The 23,525-nt window shown below is 29.5% G+C and overlaps 2 protein-coding genes across 2 annotated transcripts; one reads left to right on the top strand and one right to left on the bottom strand.

Annotated features, from left to right (window-relative positions):
- Positions 1–596: 596 nt before the first annotated feature.
- PGO_010290 (E3 ubiquitin-protein ligase) lies at positions 597–13,834 on the bottom strand (the record flags this gene model as incomplete). Its single annotated transcript, XM_028685673.1, has 8 exons — positions 597–622; positions 979–1,115; positions 1,221–1,355; positions 1,533–1,693; positions 1,890–2,011; positions 2,291–2,387; positions 2,653–13,509; positions 13,754–13,834. 8 exons carry the CDS (start codon positions 13,832–13,834, stop codon positions 597–599), a joined length of 11,616 nt encoding a protein of 3,871 aa, XP_028541474.1.
- A 5,413-nt stretch (positions 13,835–19,247) lies between these two features.
- On the top strand, positions 19,248–23,231 carry PGO_010300 (phosphopantetheine adenylyltransferase; the record flags this gene model as incomplete). Its single annotated transcript, XM_028685674.1, has 1 exon — positions 19,248–23,231. One exon carries the CDS (start codon positions 19,248–19,250, stop codon positions 23,229–23,231), a length of 3,984 nt encoding a protein of 1,327 aa, XP_028541475.1.
- Between the last annotated feature and the right edge of the window lie 294 nt (positions 23,232–23,525).

The raw sequence follows: 23,525 nt of genomic DNA on the forward strand, positions 1-23,525 counted from the left end.
TTTCGTGTATTTTACGTATTGTACACATATCACGCATTTTGCACATTCTTTACGGGCTTTGCGCCTTTTACACACTTTACAACTTTTACACATTTCCATGTTGCTGACTTTTAGTGTCCTTTCGGATGGTTCTTTTGCATAATGACATATTTAAACAAATTTAAGTTCTATTGGATTGGTAAACATTTACGCATTTTTTTATTTTGTTATTATTATAATATATATATATATAATACACTTTAATGAATAGTCATTCTAAATAATGGGTATACACATATTTTACAAATGCTATATGTAAGCACAATGCATGCAATAATGATAAAAAAAAAAAAAAATACACACTGGATACACAGTATACCTATCGCATACACACAAAAAAAAGAAAAGTTGTGTAAATAATATGCTCCTCAAAAAAAATTGCAATTTTCTGAAATACTTACTATTCTATTATAATCATCATTAATAAAAACTTCGTGATAAAATAGTTATAAAAAAAAATGTTATTGAGAGCTGTGAATTTAAAGCAACATATCGTATAAAAAATCCAAATTGCTAAATATTCTATATATTGTAAATTTCATCCTCATTGTGTGTAACTACGACAAGGAAAAAATCTTCTGACCTATTGTGAAAAAGGAGGGACGTGCAAAAAAAAAAAATAAAAAAAAATAAAAAAAATAAGAATAATTTACACACACGATGATTTAGCAGAAGCGCATGGAAAATATGTATATATACTCATATATTATATGTATGTAATACACACCCATGTGTGCAATACAATACTGAGCGCTTAAGTATATACGTATTTTTCGGATATGCTACTAAAACATTTCAGCAAGTACACGCACGCATATACACATATAATGTTACGTACACATTGCACACTATACTATTAGCATGGTTTTTTTTATACAAAGCACACATATAATGACAACAATAAAGCACCATTAAAAAGTGATTTAAATGTATATGTACCTTCATTTATGGCATATAATAATCTGTTCCTTAATTTTTCCTTATTTTTATAATCAGGAATTTTTAAATAGTTCGTACAAGTCATAACACTTGGTAAGTCGTTGTTATCTTCTTTCTTCACAACATTCATTAGTGGTCTGCACAAATGTTTAAAAGTTAGCAAATTAGAGATGTGCCAAGTTATCAAAAGGGTCATATATCATCATTTAAATAGAAAAAAAAAAAAAAAAAAAAAAAGTTACTTCAAAGCTGCAAATCCTTTATTTGGTAAGGCTGATGTTCCGGTGCAAAATTTAACAAATAGTTTTCTCTCCTCTTTATTAAACTCCGATAATATTTCGATTAAAGTGATAAATGTAACAGAATCGTTCGTGTACCTAATTAATGGGACAAAAATACAAATTTGTGTTAGCAGGCTCATGGGAATATGGGGATATATATGTGCAAAAACATATGTGCATATCCTATAATTCAAGCGCTACTAATTTTTTTAGTACAAAGTTCATAATTTTTCTTTTTTTTCAGGTTTTGCCTTTTTTTCTTTTTTTTTTTACCCATGATCCGGCTTAATATATGTCGACAAGTGCAACTTCGTCCAGTGCTCATCATTCTCAATATTACTACCAAACAAGTATTCGCAAATTTCATCTTCATCAAAAATATTTGTGCATAACAAGGGAGCGATAGTGCTGAAGCCGAAGCGAAAGGCCCATATCTGTGATAGGGAAAAAAATGCATGTGTGTTAAACATTAAAAAGATGATGGACATATGCATGTACACACGTGTGCACTAGACTTCGCGTGATTTATCACAAACTTTCATCATGCACATGTACACACAAAGAATAAAGGCTCATGCGGAAATTACATATGAATATAAATGATACCCATGTAATGCACTGAACTCATACCTGAAACTTTATTCCTTCGTACAAGGAATATTCGATGGTTTTATTTATGAATAAATTCAAATTTTCATTATTCACTGCAATGTTTGATCCATTCGGGATTAGCTCAACGGGAGGATCGCTTCCTATTAATTTAAAAAAAAATGGGGAAAAATTATATTTACATATATGTACATAATAATAACTAAATAAATAAATATATATACATATATATATGTACGCATATATATGCATATATAACATTCCCGCGAAACAATAAACAAAAGGCAAGCTATATTTCGGAGTACATATGCATGCATATTTTCTGGTACGGCTGGGGTCCGTGTGTACTGTACATTCTCAATCGTTAAAGCCTTCCACCCAAAAAAATCTCGTTAAAATGTTCATGTGCAAAAGAAGATTACCTAATAGGGTAAAATCAAGTAGTAAATCTTCAACATTTTTGTTATCTTTTCTGTACTCCAACAATTTATTAATGCTGTTCATATTGACTCTGTCGATCTGCAAAATGCGAGTGGGAAAAAAAAATTGGATACACCAAGTTAGCAAAGGAAAATGGGTACTCGAACTGTGTAATATACGCACCTATTACACAACAAGCAGTTGCTATCATATATATGAACGCGAATATTTTAAGAATGGTTGCTAAAAAAAAAAACACCCAAAAAATCATGCTCTTATGTAGATACGACTCTTCATTCAAATATGGTAGCTGTTTTTTTTTTTTTTTTTTTTTTTTTTTTTTTTAGTGCTAGTATGGTCTTACCGCTTGATAGTGGTGAAACTTGGACATGTTGACATAATTAGGGTTATTCATTGCCAAGTACCAAAATAGGGGATGCAAATTAATATTTACATTTCTGTTGTCTGTCAATATTTTTGCACACAACTGACCCAACAATTTGAAGTACTTAAATAGTCTATTTTCTAGAGTATCCTGCTCAATATTTACGATTTTTCGTCTATTTTTATCTGGTAAGTTTTTACGGGTATTTTCTTTGGGATTATTTAGGTTCTCGATACCCATTTTGCCAACCCTCTCGGTGGTTATAATGCTAGAACTATCGTTTTGAATTTTATTCTGACCATCCTCAACGTGAGCCTTTTCAAAGATTTCTGTTAATGTCTTATTATTAATACCCGATGTTGATGCTATGTTCTCTATTTCATTTATAAAAGAATTAATAATGTTCTGCGTTACTGATTTCGGTAAATTCATTTCATCATTTATGTTCATTTTTTTTCGTATCTCATGTTGTTTCTTTACTTCCATACCATTTTCTTCTTTCAAAAAATGTTCTTCAAAATCTTTTGTAAATAATTTATATCTTTTTACGTGTATATTTTTATTTTCCATTTCAACTGTTTCCTTCTTCTCGTTATTGTCTGTTACACCTTCCATTTCATGTGAAACAGTGTATTCTTTGCAGTCGTCATTTCGCATGACTGTTGTGTCTTCCTCATTGCTTGTGTTGTTATTCTTAGTCAAATCTTCCTTTTTTACATTTTCTTCTTTCTCATCCTTCACAGATACATTGTTCGTGTTTCTTAAATTGCTAGCTATACATGTAACATTGGTTGATATATTTTCTACAAATCCGATTTGGGAATCTTTTATTTCTCTAGTTTTAGATGTGCTGTTCTTGTTTTCAGCCTTCTGATCACTTTTCCTATTTTTTAAATTATTCTTTCTTTCACTTTCTGTTTCTTCTCCTGAATCAGACTGTATTCCTTCGTCTTTGTCTTCATGGGTTCCTCCTCCCTCTGGGATAACATAAGAAAGTTGTTCATCTTTATCGATTTTATATTGGTACTCATGAGTGGTAGCTTTTTCCGTAGTACAAGTCGCTTCTTCATCCACAATATGCTCAACCTCATCAACTTCAACATCATCACGTACGTTCTGCAACTTATATGAATTCTCTTCTTGCGAGGTTTCTTCTCCCATTGATATTACTTTCCTCTCACTTGATAAGTTCTTTTTCTTATTCTCTTCCTCAAACTTTTCACTCGTACCTACATAACATCTAATTCTTTTCTTTTTATTTTTATCAGAGTTAATGTACTCTTCTTCACCCAACTTTATACTTTCCATTTTTACATCAAACGTGGTATTTTTTTTGTATACAGATTGTGTGACAGGTACTGAAGAAACTTTCTTTACTCTTGAGTTCGCTGCTTTACAATTATAATAGCTCTCATCACCAAATGTATTATCTCCAAGAGTATCACCATCATTATAAGAACCATAATCACTATTGATGTTTTTCTTCTTTTCCTTTGTCTTTCTTCTGGATGTATCATTATCGGAGAATAGTTTATTGTCCCCTTTTTTATTATTTTCTTCTCTAACTTTTTCTTGTTCCTCTTTTTTTTTATTCTTCCTATTTTTTATGTTACTACTGCTTCCTTGGTTTAGCACCTCTACCTCTGCTGATGCATTCTTTTTCTTACTCTCATTTTTCTTATTACCTTTTTTAACATGCTCTGAATATTTTTTTCCCTTTTTGTTTTTTTGTTTGTTATCTAAAAATTCAATTTCAGATAAATCTTCATACTTCCCTAGACTATTATTTTCATTTACAAAAACATTTGAATTCATTGAATAAAGAAAGTGATTAATTAAATTGTTAACAGAGTTGTAATTACTTGTGTTCGTACCTTCGCTAATTAAGTTTACTCTTTTGTTTATGGATAATGATGTCGACTGGTTTGGATTCACGTTAAGCATGTTGTATGACCTTCTATTGTTCATATTGCTACTCATATTGCTACTCATATTGCCGCTCATATTGCCGCTTATATTGCCGCTCATATTACCGATCACATTGCTTATCACATTGCTTATCACATTGCTGTTGTTGTTACGCTGGTTCCCATATGAATAATAATTAGTGTTATAGCTTAATCCATTGTTTCCATTAATATTACTGCTAATGTTGTTGCTGCCGGTCATATTGATATTACTGTTGGCACCACTACCCATACCCATGAGTTCTGAACCCTTGGGTTTCTTTAACAAGTTGAAATCGAAGTTGTTGAGGTCAATTTTGTAAGAAAGTGGGAAAAGAAAATTATCTTCTAATTTGAACAATTTCAACTTTTCTTTCTTTAACTCTTCTATAACTTCATTGTAAAATTCCAAAGATGGACCCAAACCTGTACCTTCCTCATTAAAAAATTCTATATCTAAATAGGATGGTGTAATATAATATGAGTTGATAAAATGCAAATGGTTAAAAATACGAAAGGATGAGTCAATCATTTTATTTCGATGTAATTTAATCTTTGTCCTTGGTAAGTTCAAAGTAGCATTATCTGACAAAAAATTAAATAATTTTTTCTTGTCACAATTGTATGTGTAATTTGCACAAACGGATAATAAATGTTCTTCCGTTAGCGATTTATTGCCAACGTTTATCTTTTCATTAAACTTTTCTACAATTTCTTTTATTTTCTGTTTATAATTATATAAACCTCTATAGTTCCCAAAGTATGTAATTTCAAAAAATAATAGCCTTATGTCAATATCCACAACGAAATTAAATAGATAAAAAATTTTATATACCCATGATGGTATCTTTTCGCTAAATATAAATAAGGGATTATTCAAGTAGTACATCACCTTATTGTTAATACTATTCAGTATAAAACAATTTTTATTTATATCTTCTATTCCTGCCATATCCTGAGTTCCAAACTTGATACTCGCATTATCATCTTCAAATGATTCATCCTTTTCGTTCTTCAATAACTTCATTTTCTCCCCGTTTTTCATTACCCTTTCCATTTCTATTTTTGTTTCTTCATTTAACATGCTGTTACCCCCAGCATCTTCATCCAATTTCATGTACATTAAATTTTCTCCTACCTTGTTATTCATATAAAACATTAGTAATGACGGAATATCACATGTTTTAAAATGCTTATATAGCAGATATAAAAATTTGAAGAACATAAAATTGTATATATTCTCTATGAATATATCTTTATCTTCATTTTGTATTTGTTGGGCCCCTCCATTTGTACCTTCGTCCGGGAATTTTCTCATTTTGTGGGAAAATCGATCATGTGCTGCAATTTCATGTGTTGCAGTTTCATGTGTTCCGGTTTCATGAGCTGTTTCTTCCTGCGTTGCAGCTTCATGCGTTGGGAACTTTTCTTCTTCTCCTTTCTCCTTCACTGCATGCTCTCTCGAAAGCGATACAGTATCTGCTCTTTTTATAATATCACAATACATTGGCATGTAATTAAATAACAAATGTTCTTCCTCCTCATTTTCGAGATTGACATTTTTATTAAAGTTATGCCCCTCAAACTCATCAACCTTCGTTGCATCATAGTGTGACGATAGACCAGTGGCATAACCTTTTCGATATTTCAAATATAAGAATCTTTCCCTCTCTCTGTTCATTCGAATTTTGTCTACTGGGCTGCTATAACCATTACTAATATTACTTCCGTTTCCGCAGGTATCCTTACATTCAGAATTGCTTTTATGCACCAGAAAGTTAATGTTGTGCAAATGAGTACTCAACATAATGTCCTTATTAATGTAATGATCTTCCAGAAAAAACAATTCTGCTACCTTCTGCATTTCGGTTTTCAAAAAGGATGACAAATACATTGAATCACTCTGTACACAATTTTTTTGGGACAGGAAAAAATTCAATTCTTTCTTTTTATAATTATCATTTATATAATCTAACAAGAAAGAAGGTCTCTCTTCTCCTTCTAAATAGTACTTCTCGTAAGACTTCATCAAGTTTGTATCGTAGACATCTTCAAAATATTTCCCATCTGTAAGATCCACATACTTTAGATCATTATTTCCGTCCGTATTTTGCTTCCTCTTCTCTTGGAAAATTTTCTCCTCCTTCATTTCGTAACTCACTTTTTCTTTTCTCTCCAAATCGTCATTTGAATTGCCTTTCATCATGAGAAAATTGTTTTTTTTTTCATCCTCTTCTGACTTGTTCTTCATATTTCTACTATCATTTAGCAGGTACTCCGAATTGTACAGATTTTTAACTAAGTCGAATGATATGTTATAAAAATTAAATTTATCACTAATAATTTTGCAATAGAATGGAGTTTCAATACTAGATTTAATTTTTCTATACGTAACAGAATCTACATAACTGTACATATCACATTCATTTTCTCTCCTTTCCCATAATTTTCTTTTTGTTTCCTCACTAAGTTCTGTTAAACTATTATTTGTTTTTTTTTTCTTCGACACAATCTGTATACTGTTTTTACTGCTTAAATCATCGGGTTCTAAATTTATATGTCCATCACTTTGTTTTCTCTTTTTAATGACTCTAAAATTTAGGTTATGGGATCTATTGCTAATACCTCCACGATTGCCTATATTTCCATAATTTCCAATACTGCCATAATTGCCAATGCTGCTGATACCACTTTCAATATCATAACTACCAGTTGTAGAAGAAGTGCCACTTAGATGATTATTCCAAAGGTAATTTATCTGACTTTTCATGTTGCCATAATTCATTGGTAACAATTCGACGACATCATTATACACATAAAAGTTTTCCGAATTACAAAATATACTTTCTTCATTGACACAAGCTATATTTTTATTCATATAATACAGATCATTTAATTTTATTAGATATTCTGAAATGCACGAATCGCTATGTACATCAACACCATTAACTGATAGAATAACCAAATCATCGTCCTTCGAATAATATTTAGAATACAAATTTTTATTACTTCTGTTTAAATTTTTTCTTATGTAATGTTCTATTTTATTAAACGATTCGAATATGTTAAATGTACCATGTAAATTTTTTGGTTTCTCATGATACCCTCTTCCCAAATACAATAATCTATGTGTTATATCCTTTGTGCACAAGTTTCTGTTAGATAACAAACCTTTCGGAATTTTCTGCAACTTGTTATTTCCTCCAACGTTTGTCATGACTCCTTTAGCTATATCACTTGTGAACTCCTCTGTTCTGCTATCTCTCTTAGAATGCAATTTCTCATCTTTGATAGTACCATGATATGTTTTTGTTTTTCCCTCAATCGAATTTAATTCGTATAAACCATTTGATTCATTCGAGTTCTTACACTCAGCTTCTTCAACTTTAACCTTCTGCATGTACATTGAAATGGGGATACCCTTGTTCAGAGAACTGAAAATTGATACATTATCCACATAGAGTCCGTTTCTCCTTAAATGCAGAGGGAAGTGACAGTTGTAATTGTTATACATATTTCTGCTTTTCCTCTTACCAAATGTGGAGTTATTATTATTAAATAAATTATCATAAAATGAATCCTTTGGTATGTAATCGAAGCTATTGTAATTATTTCCAGAGAAATAATCAAATATACTATTATAACCCTTTTTGTTATCGTTTAATTTATTGTTTTTTTTCTTTTTTTCTTTATTAACTTTATAATTTAATGTGCACTTTTCAACTATCCCCGCTCCGTTATTATCATCTGCTTCATCATCCTTCACCCCCATATCCTTTTCCTTCTTTTTTTCTATGCCCTTTTCCTTTATTATTTCTACATCTTTGCTAAGTTCTTTTATGACTTTAGTGATTGGGCATGTTTTCTTCTCCTCTTCTGCTTCTGCGTCAGCTTTTTCCGAATCACCTTCTTTCGTTTCAACCTTTTCCTTCACATGCAACTCCCTTTGGATGTTCTTTATTATCTTCATTTTTCCTGAACTCAGATCAAAGTTGGCATCTTCATCCTCAATGTTTTTTTCTCCATTATTCTTTTTATCATCCTTTTCCATTTCACCACTCATATCAGCTGCTATAATCCCTTCTACAAGAACTGGATCAACTTCTGCTCCTTCTTCCATGCATGTTGAAGGGTCTTTTTTTTTTTTCTTCTTCTGGTCAGCAAATTCTATAGTACACTTTTTGTTATTACTAACGAAATCGTCTTCTTTTCCCTTTTTTCTTCTTTCTTTTATGCATTTTATAAGAGTTTCATTATTACTTCTCCTATACTTGGGCGTAAAAAGGGAATTCATGTTATCACTTTTTAACGAGGGGAAATCTTCATAATGTTTTGTCCATGTATCGATGTTAATACTTCCTTTGTCATCAAAAAAATCGGGTTCCTTAAGGTTTAGCATCTCTGTTTCACATTTTTTCATAGTATTATTATTTTCTTTGAAAAAATAAATTGGTAAATTATCATACATATTTAAACATTCCTTTGTTAATTTAATAAGTAAAGAACAGTTTGAAAAGGACAGGTTATTCATAATTAAATAGTGATGAAAAGAATCGAATATATCTGTTACTACTAATTTCATTTTCTCCAACTGATTCTCGTCAATCTTAACAATGTCTGTGTTTCCTCCTCCTATTTCGTAAAACATATTGTACAATGTTCTTACACTATTAAAAAATATCCCATATACCAATTCTTTTTTCTCCTGCTTAGCAAAGAGTAAGGCATATAAAAAAATATACAGCCTAATATTCCTATCGATAGTCTTTAACAAATTTAAAAACTTTTTCCTATTTTTTTCAAAAAATGGTAATGCATCATTGGTTCCAATATCATCCATTCTTTTCTTTTTCTTCTCTATTTTTTTCTTTTCATCATAATAAAATAATTTCTGAAATAAAAAAAAATACAATCGTTTCGCTATATTATATTGATAGAAATATATCGAAGCATCTTCTCCCATAATGGATATATGAAAAAATAAATTAATTAAATAATAATAACTTAAAACAATGTTATTGTAACAAGCCCGTTCTTCAATAATTAGATTGCTTATAATTATGGGTTCTCCTCCTCTATCACCACTATTCTTCTTATTCTTCTCTTTATAAATTTTTAAATTTTCATAATTTAAAAATAACATTTCAAATTCTAGGGAAATATTTTTCATTTCTCTTTCCCAATTAAAAAATAGTAAATTTTTCTTTCCGCATGCACTCATTTCAACAGCATTATTTCTATCTGTGCTATTACTGTACATGTCATAAAAATAATTAAACATAATATTATATATTCCTTTACTGGGACATGCGTAGTTACTCCTCGAGTTAGTGTCTATTTCTTTCTTTTTCTTTAATAAAATTTTATTAATAATGTTAATTAAGACATGTAGACGGGATACTAAATTCTGATTTGACATGTTCAAAACATTATTATCCATACACCCTGAAAGAGAAACAGAAAAATTGGACTTAACACCATCCTGAACCAAGTAACTATTTTTATTCAATCCAAATGCATTTTCCCTTGTTCCTTCCTCATTCTTCACAAAAGTGTGAATATTATGATGACTCCACATAAACCTCGTAAAATGATCAACTATTTTGCATATGATAATTCCGCTAATAACTGATGAGTCTGATACATTACTCAAAATGATGCTTCTAATAAAAGAGCATGTTTCTTTGTAATACGAAAAAATATACTCAACACAACTGATATATTCTGTATTTTTATAAAGCGTCCAAAATATTTTATACAACGAAATAAAAATAGATAAAGTAATGACTATACATAAATATTTAATATCGTAATATACGGTTTCATTATATATAGTGTACACACTAGGTATTATTATTTTTATTAATATTGTCAAATATTGAAAATTATTTTTGTAAAATTCCAACTTGTGCTTCTTAACATCTACTGGAAATTTATACATTACATAATCGTTCATACACAAGTCAGATGTTAAATATCTTTCTGTATCTCCTTCCACTTGGGCACAATCATCCCCCTTTTGTGACTTCACCTGTTCGATGAAAATTTTATCATTTATATTCTTCCCTACATCATAATCGTGTATTAGGATTCCATCAAATGTGCACATGGGTAAAAAGGCATAAAGAGTGAACAAAATATATAATATTAAAAAGTTATTATTCTGATATTTTTTATTCTGAATGAACTCATTTAATTTAATTAAAAAATCACTATTGCAAAAGTTTTCAAGTGTATTATTGCTGTAATGCACCAAAATGGATACGATATAAAATGTTTCCATAAATGCATACAAATTATCCTCAACTTGGCATTCGATTAATAATTTTATTATATTATTACGAATGTTAATGTTGTATATACTTTCTATTTCTGCACACAACTTAAAATATGTGCTTTCATTACTGTTCAGTTGAATCATATTTTGCAAAAGCTTATTTGGATGATATGTATAATTCGGTTTCATTTCGGACGTGCGTTCTGATTGGAATTCATCCTTGGTACCGTGCACATTAACTGTTTCAGTGTTTTTTTTTGAATCGCTACTATTCATGCTATAAAGAGAATCCCTTAAAAAGGAGCTAAGAAAATTCATATTTTCATTCGATTTGCTATTTTTGCAATTGCTCTTGTTGGATAAGTTTTCGTTTAAAACATACACATCTTCATCCTTTAGTTGATCCCTTTTTATGACATGTGTTGTTTTTTCACTATTACAAATATTACTATCCTTTGATTCAATACCTGTTTTATTAATTCCTCTTCCAATTTTGTCGTTGCTACAGCATGTAATGTACGCATCTTCGTTTGAATTGTTTATATTTTCTCTATCACCTTTTTGAATTTCCTTTTTCTTCTCTCCTTCTTCTTTCATCACATGAACTTCCTCTACATCAGGAATTTCCACAACTTCCAACAGTTCTTCTTTGGTGCAACTTTTCGATTTCTTCTTACTCTTTTTATTATTCAAATTTTCCCTCTTTTTCTTCAATTTTTTATTTAACATTCCATCTACTCCATGATCAAAATTTGCATCATTCCCAATATCATTACTTTTCTTCTTGTTACAACTCCTCGATAATTCTTCATTCGATATTTCGATTACGTCCTCTTTACTTAGGCCATCGTCTGCTTCATCTTTTGCATCAGAACCTTTCTTCAATCTTCCGTTTTTTACAAATGCGATGAAAATAGGTTCCTTTCCTTTCAAGCCTTCTTCTTGTTTTTTACTATCTACAGCACTGCCACTTTTTTCATTTTTCTTTTTCTTCCTTATGTCCTTTTTTTCCATCAACTTACTTAAGTAAGATGGTTCTTTCAAATTCTTTTTGTACATTGTCATATATGCCACTTCTTTTCCTCCTACATATGCATCATTTATTGAACGTCTAACATTTCTTTTCAACTTATTTTCTTCTTCCAATCGGATGCTAATCATTTTGTCAAGTAGAGATCTCCATAATGTACATATAATATTTAATATATTAATATAATGAAAATGGAAAAAGTTGGTAAATATATTACAATAAGGAGTTATATATTTGGTTAAGTGCTTATATTTCTTTATATTATTAATCATTTGGATAATGCAAAAGAAAATTTTTTTTTGAATATTAATATTGTAAAAATCTATATGCATTAACATGTACTTAATGCTTTTTTTTTTTAATATAAGCATAGGATCTTTTTCCACTAATTTTTCAAAAATTTTTAATATTACTTCTGCCACATCTATGTATTCGATGTCATTTAATTTTTTATTTAATATATTTACTCCATCTTTATTATTAATCACATATTTTATGGAATGTGGATAAATATCCAAAATTGTGTATATACAACACGTTGCCGTGTAAATTATGTTTATGAATTTTACATCTATTGCACATGCATCGTTAAAAAATATTTTTTCATTATCTTCTTCGACACTTGATTCACTTGTTATACTGGATGGATCACTCGAATTATATGAGTAGGAAAAGAGGTTGATACTTTCATCTTCGGAGTTTATTATAATTTCTTTTTTTATTCCATCCATTGAAAATTTCTTTTTTGTTTCTCTCCCTTTTGCCTTACCAACATGAGTTGCCTTCTTCGCGATTTTTTCTTTCTCCTGATTGTCACGTTTATTGGAGTTATTGGAATTATTAGAATATTTCTTCGAACCCTCTTTTGCATGTTCATTTCCATTTTTGTTACACCGCTTATTTATATTTTTGGTGCCACCTCCTTTTCCCATATTTTTCTTTTTCTTCTTATTTTTTCTTTTTTCTTTACCATCGTTTGGAACAAATTCACTGTCATTCTCCTCATCATGATCTACCTCATCCTTGGCATTATCCTCCACCTTATCATCCCTGACGTCCTCCACATCATCATCCTCGGCATTTTCCTCCATCTCATCATCCTTGACATTGTCCTCCACTTCATCATCCTCGGCATTGTCCTCCATCTCATCATCCTTGGTATTGTCCTCCACCTCATCTTCTTCGTCATCGTCTACCTCATCATCAACTTCATCTTCGTCCATCTCGTCATAATACTCATCATCGAATTCATCACCCTCTTCATCAAAATCTGACGTATATACCCCTATACGTTCCTGTATTATCTTGAAAAAGTTGTTCAGGCCACTGTCTACACTGTTCTTAATTTTCTCCGAACCAATTTTCTTGCTATTATCCAAACCCTTTGACGTCTTTTTATTTACATTTTTTCTGCTAACAGCAGTGTTACCATTATCCTTTCTTCCACATGTACTGCTGTAACTCAGGTGTGGATTATTAATCACATGAATTAGTACGTTGATATATTCCTCCAAATGGGAATTGCTTATTCCACCATCTACTGACAAGTTCAAGTGCTCATAAAAATCGTTCAGGGCTGCTAACTATAAAGATGTTAAAAAAAAAAAAATGTTAATAATGATGAATAACATGACCCAATATATTTGTGTAGAGAGATCCACATAAAATGCAAATACACCTAAATGTAGAAACACTGTTAAATAAAATACACACACAAAAAAAAGGGAAAAAAAATAAATAAAATAAAACTCTATGTGTTTTCAAATAAAAGAAAACGAATGCGGAAAAAGAAACACAAAATATAAGGAAACATCGTGTAAATTTTACCTTTTCTGATTCATCTCCATTTTTTATACTATTTATGATATACGAATGCTGCGTATTTTCAAAAACGAAGTATTTTTTCATTATGATTTGTTTGCATCTCAGGATTGCATACTTGTGTATTTACCCTTTTCCCTTAACGTCAAAAGCGTGTTTTCCTCGTTTGATACACAGTGGGCAAATGTGATGCGAATAGGTACTAAGTGGTTGATCCTCAGGATTAAAGTTTTTCAGCTTAAGAATTACTAAGGTTAAGATTTACTCACGTGAAAATCTCTCAGCAGATATAAAACGTCATATACATATATAAATATATATACTCTTAAGTAAAGAAAAACGCGAAACATATAGCCATGTAATTCTAAGGCCTTGCGTATAATGCTAGAATATTTTTTTATTTATATTTAGGAAAAAATATATTTATATATTATATATACTTTTAAAAGTTAAATAAAATGTAATACAATTAGTACATGTAGTAAGTGTACGAATGCGTGGATGTTATTGCGAGACGTTAACGTGTATACATTCTTTATGGTATGCGCACTTCCGTGTGCTAAAAAGAGTAGGTAACTTGGGTTTATATATAAAAAAAAAAAAAAATGTATGGGAGATACCTTTAAAAGAAATGAAATAAAATATATTTCATTCTTTCATGGGGAAAACATGTTTGCACGTCGCATGGTAGAGTTGGTTAAGCTTAATATGAAATATTTCTTGCTTAGTTGTTATGAAAGTGGGTAAGGTGCGTGTAGCCGGGTGCACTCAGTTAAGGGGTTGTGAGAATGGCAAGGTAAGTGTTAAAATGTAAAAGAACTGGAAATAGATGAACCCCAAAGCCGGATACAGCAAGGTGATTCATGGAAAATAAGGAAGAGCATAAAAATGTTAAGAGGGAAAAAAATGTGAACATTCAATAAAAAAAAAAAAAAAAAGAACAAGTGTGATGGGTATATATATATATATATATACTACATATAAAAGTTTCACCCTTCATTAAAATACACAGTTTGCAGTGCATCTTTTTATTTAAATAAAAAGAGTAAAGCTTAAGTACTTATTTCGCATTTAAGTGTTATTTTTCCCGTTTAAAGAAAAAAAAAGGAATTTACATACACATAGTTTATAATAAATTGAGGATTTTCTGTAACTTCTTTGTTTTCTTTTTTTCTATTTTTTTTGTTTTCCTTTTCGCTACATTTTTTTTTTTTTTTTTTTTTTTTTTTTTTCCTTTTCGCTATCTTCTTTGTTTTCCTTATCGTTATCTTTTTTTTTATTTTCTGGTCATCAATCCTTTAAATTTTTCTTAGTACAAGAACTGAGAAAGTTATCTTTCATTAACTTTTAAAAAGTAGTTAAAGTACGTTAAGTTAAACATTACACATACATTTGTATATATACAAGTACTTAGGCATATGACAAACAATACGCAAAAAAAAAAAAAAAAAAAAAAAAAAAAAAAAAAACCATATATAAATAATTATGACACGTAAAAATTAGCATGTATGTATGGCCAACTTTCACTTTTTTGTACATTTCGAAAATTTCATTCGTGTGTTATACATTCTAACACATGTCAATTTTCCCCAAACATATACACATATGTGAGGGACATAATTCGTATGAAAAAACGAAGAGAAAAAGGGTGTTGAAGGATATGACTTAAAATTGCAAAAGCAGAAAGAAAAAAAAAAAAAAAGAAAAGAAATTAAATGAAAAGGAACGAAAAGAAAAAAAAAAAAAAAAAAAAAGAGTACACGTGTAACACATAATACATTAAATGTTCATACGTCAGCACATGTACACAATTGCATTAGTATTCATACGGACGTGAAAATATACACAGAGCATTTATTATTAGGCCACACAAAGGAGTGTAAATGGTACCATATGCCTTTTAACGTACTCCGTGAGGACATTCACATATTCCACAGAAACACATGTCAATACAAAAATATGTTAATGTAAGAATGTTTTAACATAAAAATGTGTTAACATAAATATGTCAATTTGAAAGCTTATGATAACTCCTTCCATTCTATAAGATATAAATATCCCCACCCCTATATCGCATATCATGCAAAGGGAAAAAACCGTTTATAATTTTTTTACAAGAACTGTAGCGTGCTTATAAGTTCTTATTCCCCACGTCACAGCATTTGCTAGATTGCATTTTAAATATATAATGGTATGCTTGATGTATATATTTTACATGTTGATGTATATGTACATTCCAACTCAATAGGGAAGAGTTTGCGTCTCAACCAAATTAAGGCAATATAGTATATATATATACATATATCAGTAAATAAATATTAACAATTTGAATGGAAGTATTATAAACTTAAGGTTTATTCCACTTTTCAGATTCCCCCAATTGATATGTTTTAGGTAAATTATGACAAAAAGTTCATGACAGTTTCGTTAGATGTGTATATAGGGAGAAATGATTTTCCCTTAATTTTTTTTCCACCTTCTTACGCAACCTTAGCTTTGGTCCACACCCAATATAGACATAAAAAATAACCCTGCCTTCACGCCCATAAAAAATGAACAAAATTATTAACTTTTTTTTTTTTTCTTTTCTTCATACTGAATACACAACTGATCTTTTTGCACATTTATATCTGTGTAAATAGTCATGTGAAAAAATTCGTAAAACAAGAAAATGTAAAAAATGTTATTATTTGTTTAGTCAAATAAGAGCTCCCACAAAATGAGGTAATTGCACATGAATACTATGACTGTGAATGGCATAGAAGAATTTAACATAAGGATAACTGTATAACCGCATATAGATATATCATATGAAAAATGTAAAGAATACAAGGATTGCAAACAAACAGAAAGGCGATTAAAAAAAAACGAAAACAAACATTTCAGCGCAACGTTATCATTGTAATTTCCTGAGCATCCATATTTCATAACGTACGGAATGCTTAAATTTTGAAAATTTAGCAAAATTGTTATGGCTTATGGCTAGACTTGTGCATAACAATAATTGAGTAATCCGAATAATCAGTTTTTACATTCGCTTATGTGTAAAACGAAAAGTTGCATTTAATTGCTTCTTATTTTAAAACATGGCTACTTAATGCTTGCTTCACACGCACACCTCAAATTCACATGTTCACTAAGTAAAACACCCTTTTGCAAAGAGCATACAAAATGTAAGATTGTCATATACTGGGTTTGTGAAAAAAGAGATGATAACATATGTATAAGGTACACTTTGCACATATGTATTCCGTGTTGTAATAAAAAGGCACTAAATTTTTCACCTTTTTTTTTTTTTTAAAAGAAAAATGATAAAATGTTAAAAATGGACTAAGGAATAATTCAACGAATGAGTCATTTACTTAAATGTATTGTAAATTATAATTGTTGCTTTCCTCAGTCAAGCTTCCAAGTTTAACATGTGCCAGAATAATGAGTGTAGCTTTTTCCATTCTTTCAGTTGCTTTTTTTTTTTTTTTCCTTGTAGCAGTAAAAAAAAAAAATTCGCATATTATATATTATTTTTCCTTTTCCCCGCTACCCCTCACGTTTTCTTTTAACCTGTACATTTCTGCTATTAGAATAAAGAGTGATTTCTTCTATATAATAACTTCTTCATTTAAAAACACGTAAAACATAAAAATGTTTTATGAAATAACAATACAAAGATTTTCCTTTACACAAAAGAAGTTGTATATGTATACATATAAGTCTTTGTTCACAGGCGAATGGAATGTGTGTTAATATTTTCACAAGCAAAATATTGCAATTTCGACTAAAACTGTATAGGAGCTGCAAAAAAAAAAAAACAAAAAAAACAAAAAATAAACAAAAATACACAAATAGTCACCATAATGAAATTAGTTCCTTGTGTATGAACCAAAAAAACTTAACACATGTACATTTCTTCTTCTTATAACAGTTTAATTTCATTCATTGCAAATAAAATTTCGAGTTCCTCCTAACGCATTTTACTCGAATAATCTTCTACTACCGAATGGACATTATGAAGAAACGTTTGAAAATGATTTTATGTTCTTTGTAATATATGCGCAATATGCCATTCCATATTATCTGATATTTTATTGTTTTATTTTATTTTATTATTTTTTTTTTTTTTTTTTCAACCTTTCCACTTATGCGAATTGAGTATTTATTCATAGTTGCACCAATTCAGTATATAATTTTTTTTTTTTCTTTTTGAAAAACTTTTTTTAAACGGTTTCGCAGAAAAATAACTCCCACCCCATTATGACCATTTCAAGGGTGAGCAAATTACAGCTTTTTTTATATACATCTTCTCCTATGTGTTTTTCCATATATTTTACACCTGTTTTATGATTATTTTTCTTCTAAGAACTCTGCTCTATTTCAGACGGGGGTTTAATAATTTTTTATCAATCTATATATACATTAAATTCGAGGAGAATTAAATTTGTCATTCGTCACGTAATCGTGAACACTTAAAAAAATAAATTTTTGATAATTATATGTGTTTTTCCCCATCAGTTAATTAACGAGATACCCTTTTCTCTTTTCCTACCCCTTTGCATTATTTGATTTTGTGTGTAAATTTATTCTCATGCTTAATAAAAAATGCTTCTTCAACTATATGAAGTGTAGAATTAAGCACAAGATATGATTTTAGCAAAAAGCTTTTAGTCTAAATGATAAGTAGTTAATAAAATGTATGTAAAACATGTACACATTAAGGCATAATTTGAATATTCATGCTTTTTCTCTCCCCCCGCACGTATCATATTTCAAAGGGCTTATTATATATACATAGGACTACATCATGTTCATATATGTAACACGTCACTTAAAAATATTCGTGTATTCCATTCTCGAAAAGGAGCACGTATATTAGCTTATATGAGAATAATTTATGATACCACTGCTGAAGAACAGACATTTATCATACAAAATTTTATATCCCATTTTTCCCCTCCCATTTTTTTTCTCATTTGTTCATCTTGTCATATCCAATATGGATCCCACAAAAAAAAAAGAAAAGAAGAATTAAAATTGTTATCATATAGTAACTAGTGACTAAGCTGCGATTAAAATTGATTTAAAATTTAAAAATGTAGACATAAAAAAATGATGAAAAATCGTGGAAAATAAAGTTATAAGATTGTTATAAATATATATATATATATATATATATATATATATATATATATATATATATTATTTTTAAAAAAATGTGAAAATGGGACAGTCGTCGCCCCCTCGACGGGAACACCTATAGATGCATTACAGTGTTTTTACATGAGCATTCAGGTAGAAAATATATACATGTGTATCCGCATAGATGTTTCTGTATATGTCCGTATTGATGTTTACCTGTATATCTACATAGATGCTTATGCAAATACCCATATACATATGCCCATGTAGACATCGCGTAAAATAAAACTGCATGCAGCCCTATTAGATTAACTTCATGTATGAGTGCATATTCATATAATTATGAAGACACATCTATAGCGGCAAAATGAGAAAACAGTCATCGTATGAAAATGGGTTCCTAATATTTGAAGACTACAACTTTGTTATCTACAGCAAGTGGCGTGGAAGAAGAATTTGTTGGCATGCAAAAAACAAGTACTTAAGCAATTTCAACGTTGGTACGTGCTTTTATAAACGCTTTCAAAACTATAATTTCAGCCATGCAAAAAATAGCGTAAGCTTAAAATTAAGCACAGAAAATAAACTGTTTGAAAAAGTAGAACAAAATATAAAATGGCTAATTAAATTTATTATCAGAATAAAAAAGAACGTTAAAAATATTTACTTATTTGTAAGTTTTATTAGTACAAAATGTATATTAAAAATGTCTACTTTTTATTATTTAAAGTATATTGTAGAAAAAATTTATGAACACAAATTAGAAACATCAATCCGTGTAGTCTTACCCATATCAGATTTACACAAGTTATATACGTATATATATTTCGAGAATTTTTCATTTATTAATTACTATGAGAAATTGTTATCAAAGAAAGACGTCTCTCGATTCAAGCGATATTACTGCCCCGTTATCCTACTGAACAGCCCAAACAAGAATTTTACCCTGCCGTATGAGAAGGTATATGGCCAGGATGTTATAAAAATGATAAGAATAGGGAAATGTAGAAAGAGCAGATTGGCAAAATATACACACAAAAAGGGTGAAATTTTTCAAAGTGGAGAAAAAGTATCAGGTTTAGAAAAAACTACAAACGAGGAACCCCCGATTAAGCAACATTATGGAAATGTGAAAAAAGAGGAAGGAATAATCGAAATAAACGTGACTAGTGAGAATAAACATCACCGAAGAAAGAGGAATGGAAAAAATGTAAGGAGGCGAAAAAATATAAAAATACAAAAATATAAAATAAAAAGGGTAATAGGAAAAAGATTACACACAAGTGATATAGGCCTGTTCGCAGGCACATTCGATAAAATACATTTTGGCCATATACTATTACTATTTTACTCGGTCCTCTTAACGAAGAAGTTTTATTATATAGGGTTATACAATAATAAAAATATATATAACAAAAAATATGCACACGAAATTGACGATTTGAAATTAAGAATTTACCACATATCGGACATATTATTTTTAATAAAAAATGTATATCACATACATTTCTTTTTTCATAACTTTACCCATGTTATGCCATTTATAAAAATCAAAAATTCACATAAAATTTTATTTAATATTATAATTAACCAAAAAAATGAATTACAGATAGAGTATCACAAAAGAAAGTATCAAAAATATATGTGCTATTCTTCTGCTCACTTTAAGAAAAATTCCAGTGAAAATTTCACTAAGAACAGCAAAGACCTAAAAAAGTACCTCTCCCTTGGGGGTACTAAAATAGGTATGACATTGTGTAAGGGAAAAATAAATGATCAAAATGAACTTTTCTGTAGAAATAAAATGAAAAGGAAAATTTTGAAATACTTACTTTTTCATGTATCCAATAGGAATGGAAAGAAATTTAAGAATAATAATAACAAAATTGTCGTATTGAAGAGAATACATGACCCATTTTCCTTCGCAGTTGATATTAACGATTTGTATTGCTTGACAATGTCTAAGGAGTCTGAGGCAAACGGTTATAACGTAGTGAAAAAAAGAGAAATGCTAAGAGAGGATGAAAACGTACATTCTAATAAAATGATAAGGGGTAAAAAACTGAATGAGGAATTCAAAGAGTTAAAAATGAAAGATGAAATAACAAATGAGATAAAAAAGAATATGGAAAAGTCAAGAACCAACTTGAACATTTTTGACACAATTGATTTAGGGGATGGGGAGAAAATAAGTTCTACATTAGTGAGAAAAGAAAATTATTTTTTAAAAAAAAAGAAATTTTCAAAAATTTTAAGATACTTCATTGATGCATGTTTATTTTTCCATATTGATCATTTCCTCATACAAATGTATTCAGACATTTTTTTACATAAAAATGGAAGAACCCCTTTTAAAAAGCTTTATATAAATAATGTGAAACATCATTTTTGTAAAAATGAAAAGAATAAAAGGAAAAAAAAAAAAAAGAAAAAAGAAAAGCTCCATAATAGAAGTGGGAAGAAGGAAGATAATTTTATTGTTAATGATTTTTTCAGACATTTGTTTGTTTTGCTATCCTTTTTTGTTAATCATTTTGCTGATAAAGAAGAAAAACTCAAGCAAAATAAAATTCAACTTTTTATGAATATTTCTTTATCACTTTCTTTCTTTTTTTACAACAACATGATTTTGTTAATAATAAAAAGAAAGGAACAACTTATAAATGAAAATTTCTCAATCAATCATAAGCATTTAGAACAAAAAATAAGTATGTTTCATGCATACGATGACAACATTTTGCGAATTTACATGAACAATGTGGAGGAACATTTCCTCGAGGAAATACTCAACCAGGTTCTCATTTGGACTCTGTTACTTTTATCTCTATCCATAATGTGCAAATTATACCATTTGGAAATTCTACCAAGAAGCGCAAGAAATAAATCAATACAATTAGTTCATTCTGATGATATTCCAAAAGAGCAACAAAAACAATCGCATAAAATGATTAACCAAAAAGAGGTAGTTCATAATGCCCTTATATACACTCTCAGCAGCAGCTTCATAAGCAATTCCAAAAATTGTGATACATGTAAGGTTCCAAAAAAATTACATAAAAGATATAACATATACGGGGAAGACAAAAATCAAAGTCTAAGTAAGGACCATGATGATTCTTTATTAAGAAAAATTAATTACTCTTTATACTTTTCCAATTATTCTAAGGATAAAGGATTACATAGAAAAGGTTCCATAGTAACAGCTTACACCCTCTACAATCACGCATTAACAAGGTTCAAAATGAGGTATCCCATTTTTCGTTATTTTAATATTCCTCAGGGGAAGAAGATGAGAATAGCACCTTTTCTTGATAAGGAAGAAGAGGAAAAGGTTATCCCTTGCAGCTATAAAATATATACTAATGATGTACCTAGTGTGCAGAATACAATTAATCCAGACAGTGATAAAACTTTTGGAATTTTCAACAAAACTGATGTGCATAATTATCCAAACGAATATAACGATGCTGATCTGTCACAACATAGACGTGATAGAAAAGGGAAATTTTCTGAAAATCACTTTTGGCATGTAACGGTTGGAAAAAATGAAAGAAAAATATTAAACAATATGTATGACATAAATATTAGGAGTAAAGAAAATATCCCCATTTGGAAAGGCAAAACAAGTGTAAATGACATTGAGAAATATATTAAAGGAACAACAGCATGCTCGAATAGTAACCATAGTGAAAGATATGCATCGTTAATGCAAATAAATATTAACAATAATGATGAAATTTTTTTTTTCAGAAAAATATTGATTTATAAATTCCTAGACAATTACTTTATTTCTTTTTTCTCTTTTTACTGCGCAAACAATTTGATGAATAGTGAATCGAAAAAAAGTACACCCTGTGGGAATACCAAAGTAGATGATTTTTTGTATGTATTTTTGGTCAATTTTGAAAAACATATTGAAATGATTATAAATAGTTTCATTCAAAGGAGGTGGGAATTAAAACCCAAAAAAAGTAATGATCCTTTTGATCCTTATCTTCAATACCAGAAAAAATATTCCATAATTCACAGATATCTTATAATGAATTTGTCTCCACTAAATAATTATAACATTGATTTTGAACGAAAATACAATGTTAAAAATGGAGAGACCACGTTTGCAGATACGCCCTTTCGCATCCATATGGGGAGCTCGAGACACTCAAAAGGAGCGAAAGCTGAAAAGGCTCCTAAAAATGCGAGAGATGGAAAGGGCTCTAAAGACGCAACAACGGAGAAACATTTGAACGTATTAACATTTTACAGCCTGATTATTCAAAGCATTTTAACACATGAAAATTATTATTATCCATACTTCTCATCACTCAATTATTTGTATCTGGACAATGTTTGACATATCGCAATGATCAGTAGTTTTGCACGTATGGTGACGAATTTTTCATTCTATTTTGTTAGGCCTTTTTTTTTTTTTTAATTATTGAAAAGTAAATCTTTTCTAATATTAATCATGTTCCAGAGTTTGATGAATATCACATTTAAGTGTTGTCATTTTTCTCACACCTTCGCATTTTTTTACTTTTACTTTTTTGTCTTTTTGCCTTATATTTTTTTTACGTATTTCCCCCTTGTTTTATTTCACACATTTACCCTTCCCCACACTGCATTATGTGCAAGGGAAAAAAAAAAT

Source organism: Plasmodium gonderi (genome assembly GCF_002157705.1).
Source record: "Plasmodium gonderi DNA, contig: Chr01, whole genome shotgun sequence".
Lineage (NCBI taxonomy): Eukaryota > Apicomplexa > Aconoidasida > Haemosporida > Plasmodiidae > Plasmodium > Plasmodium gonderi.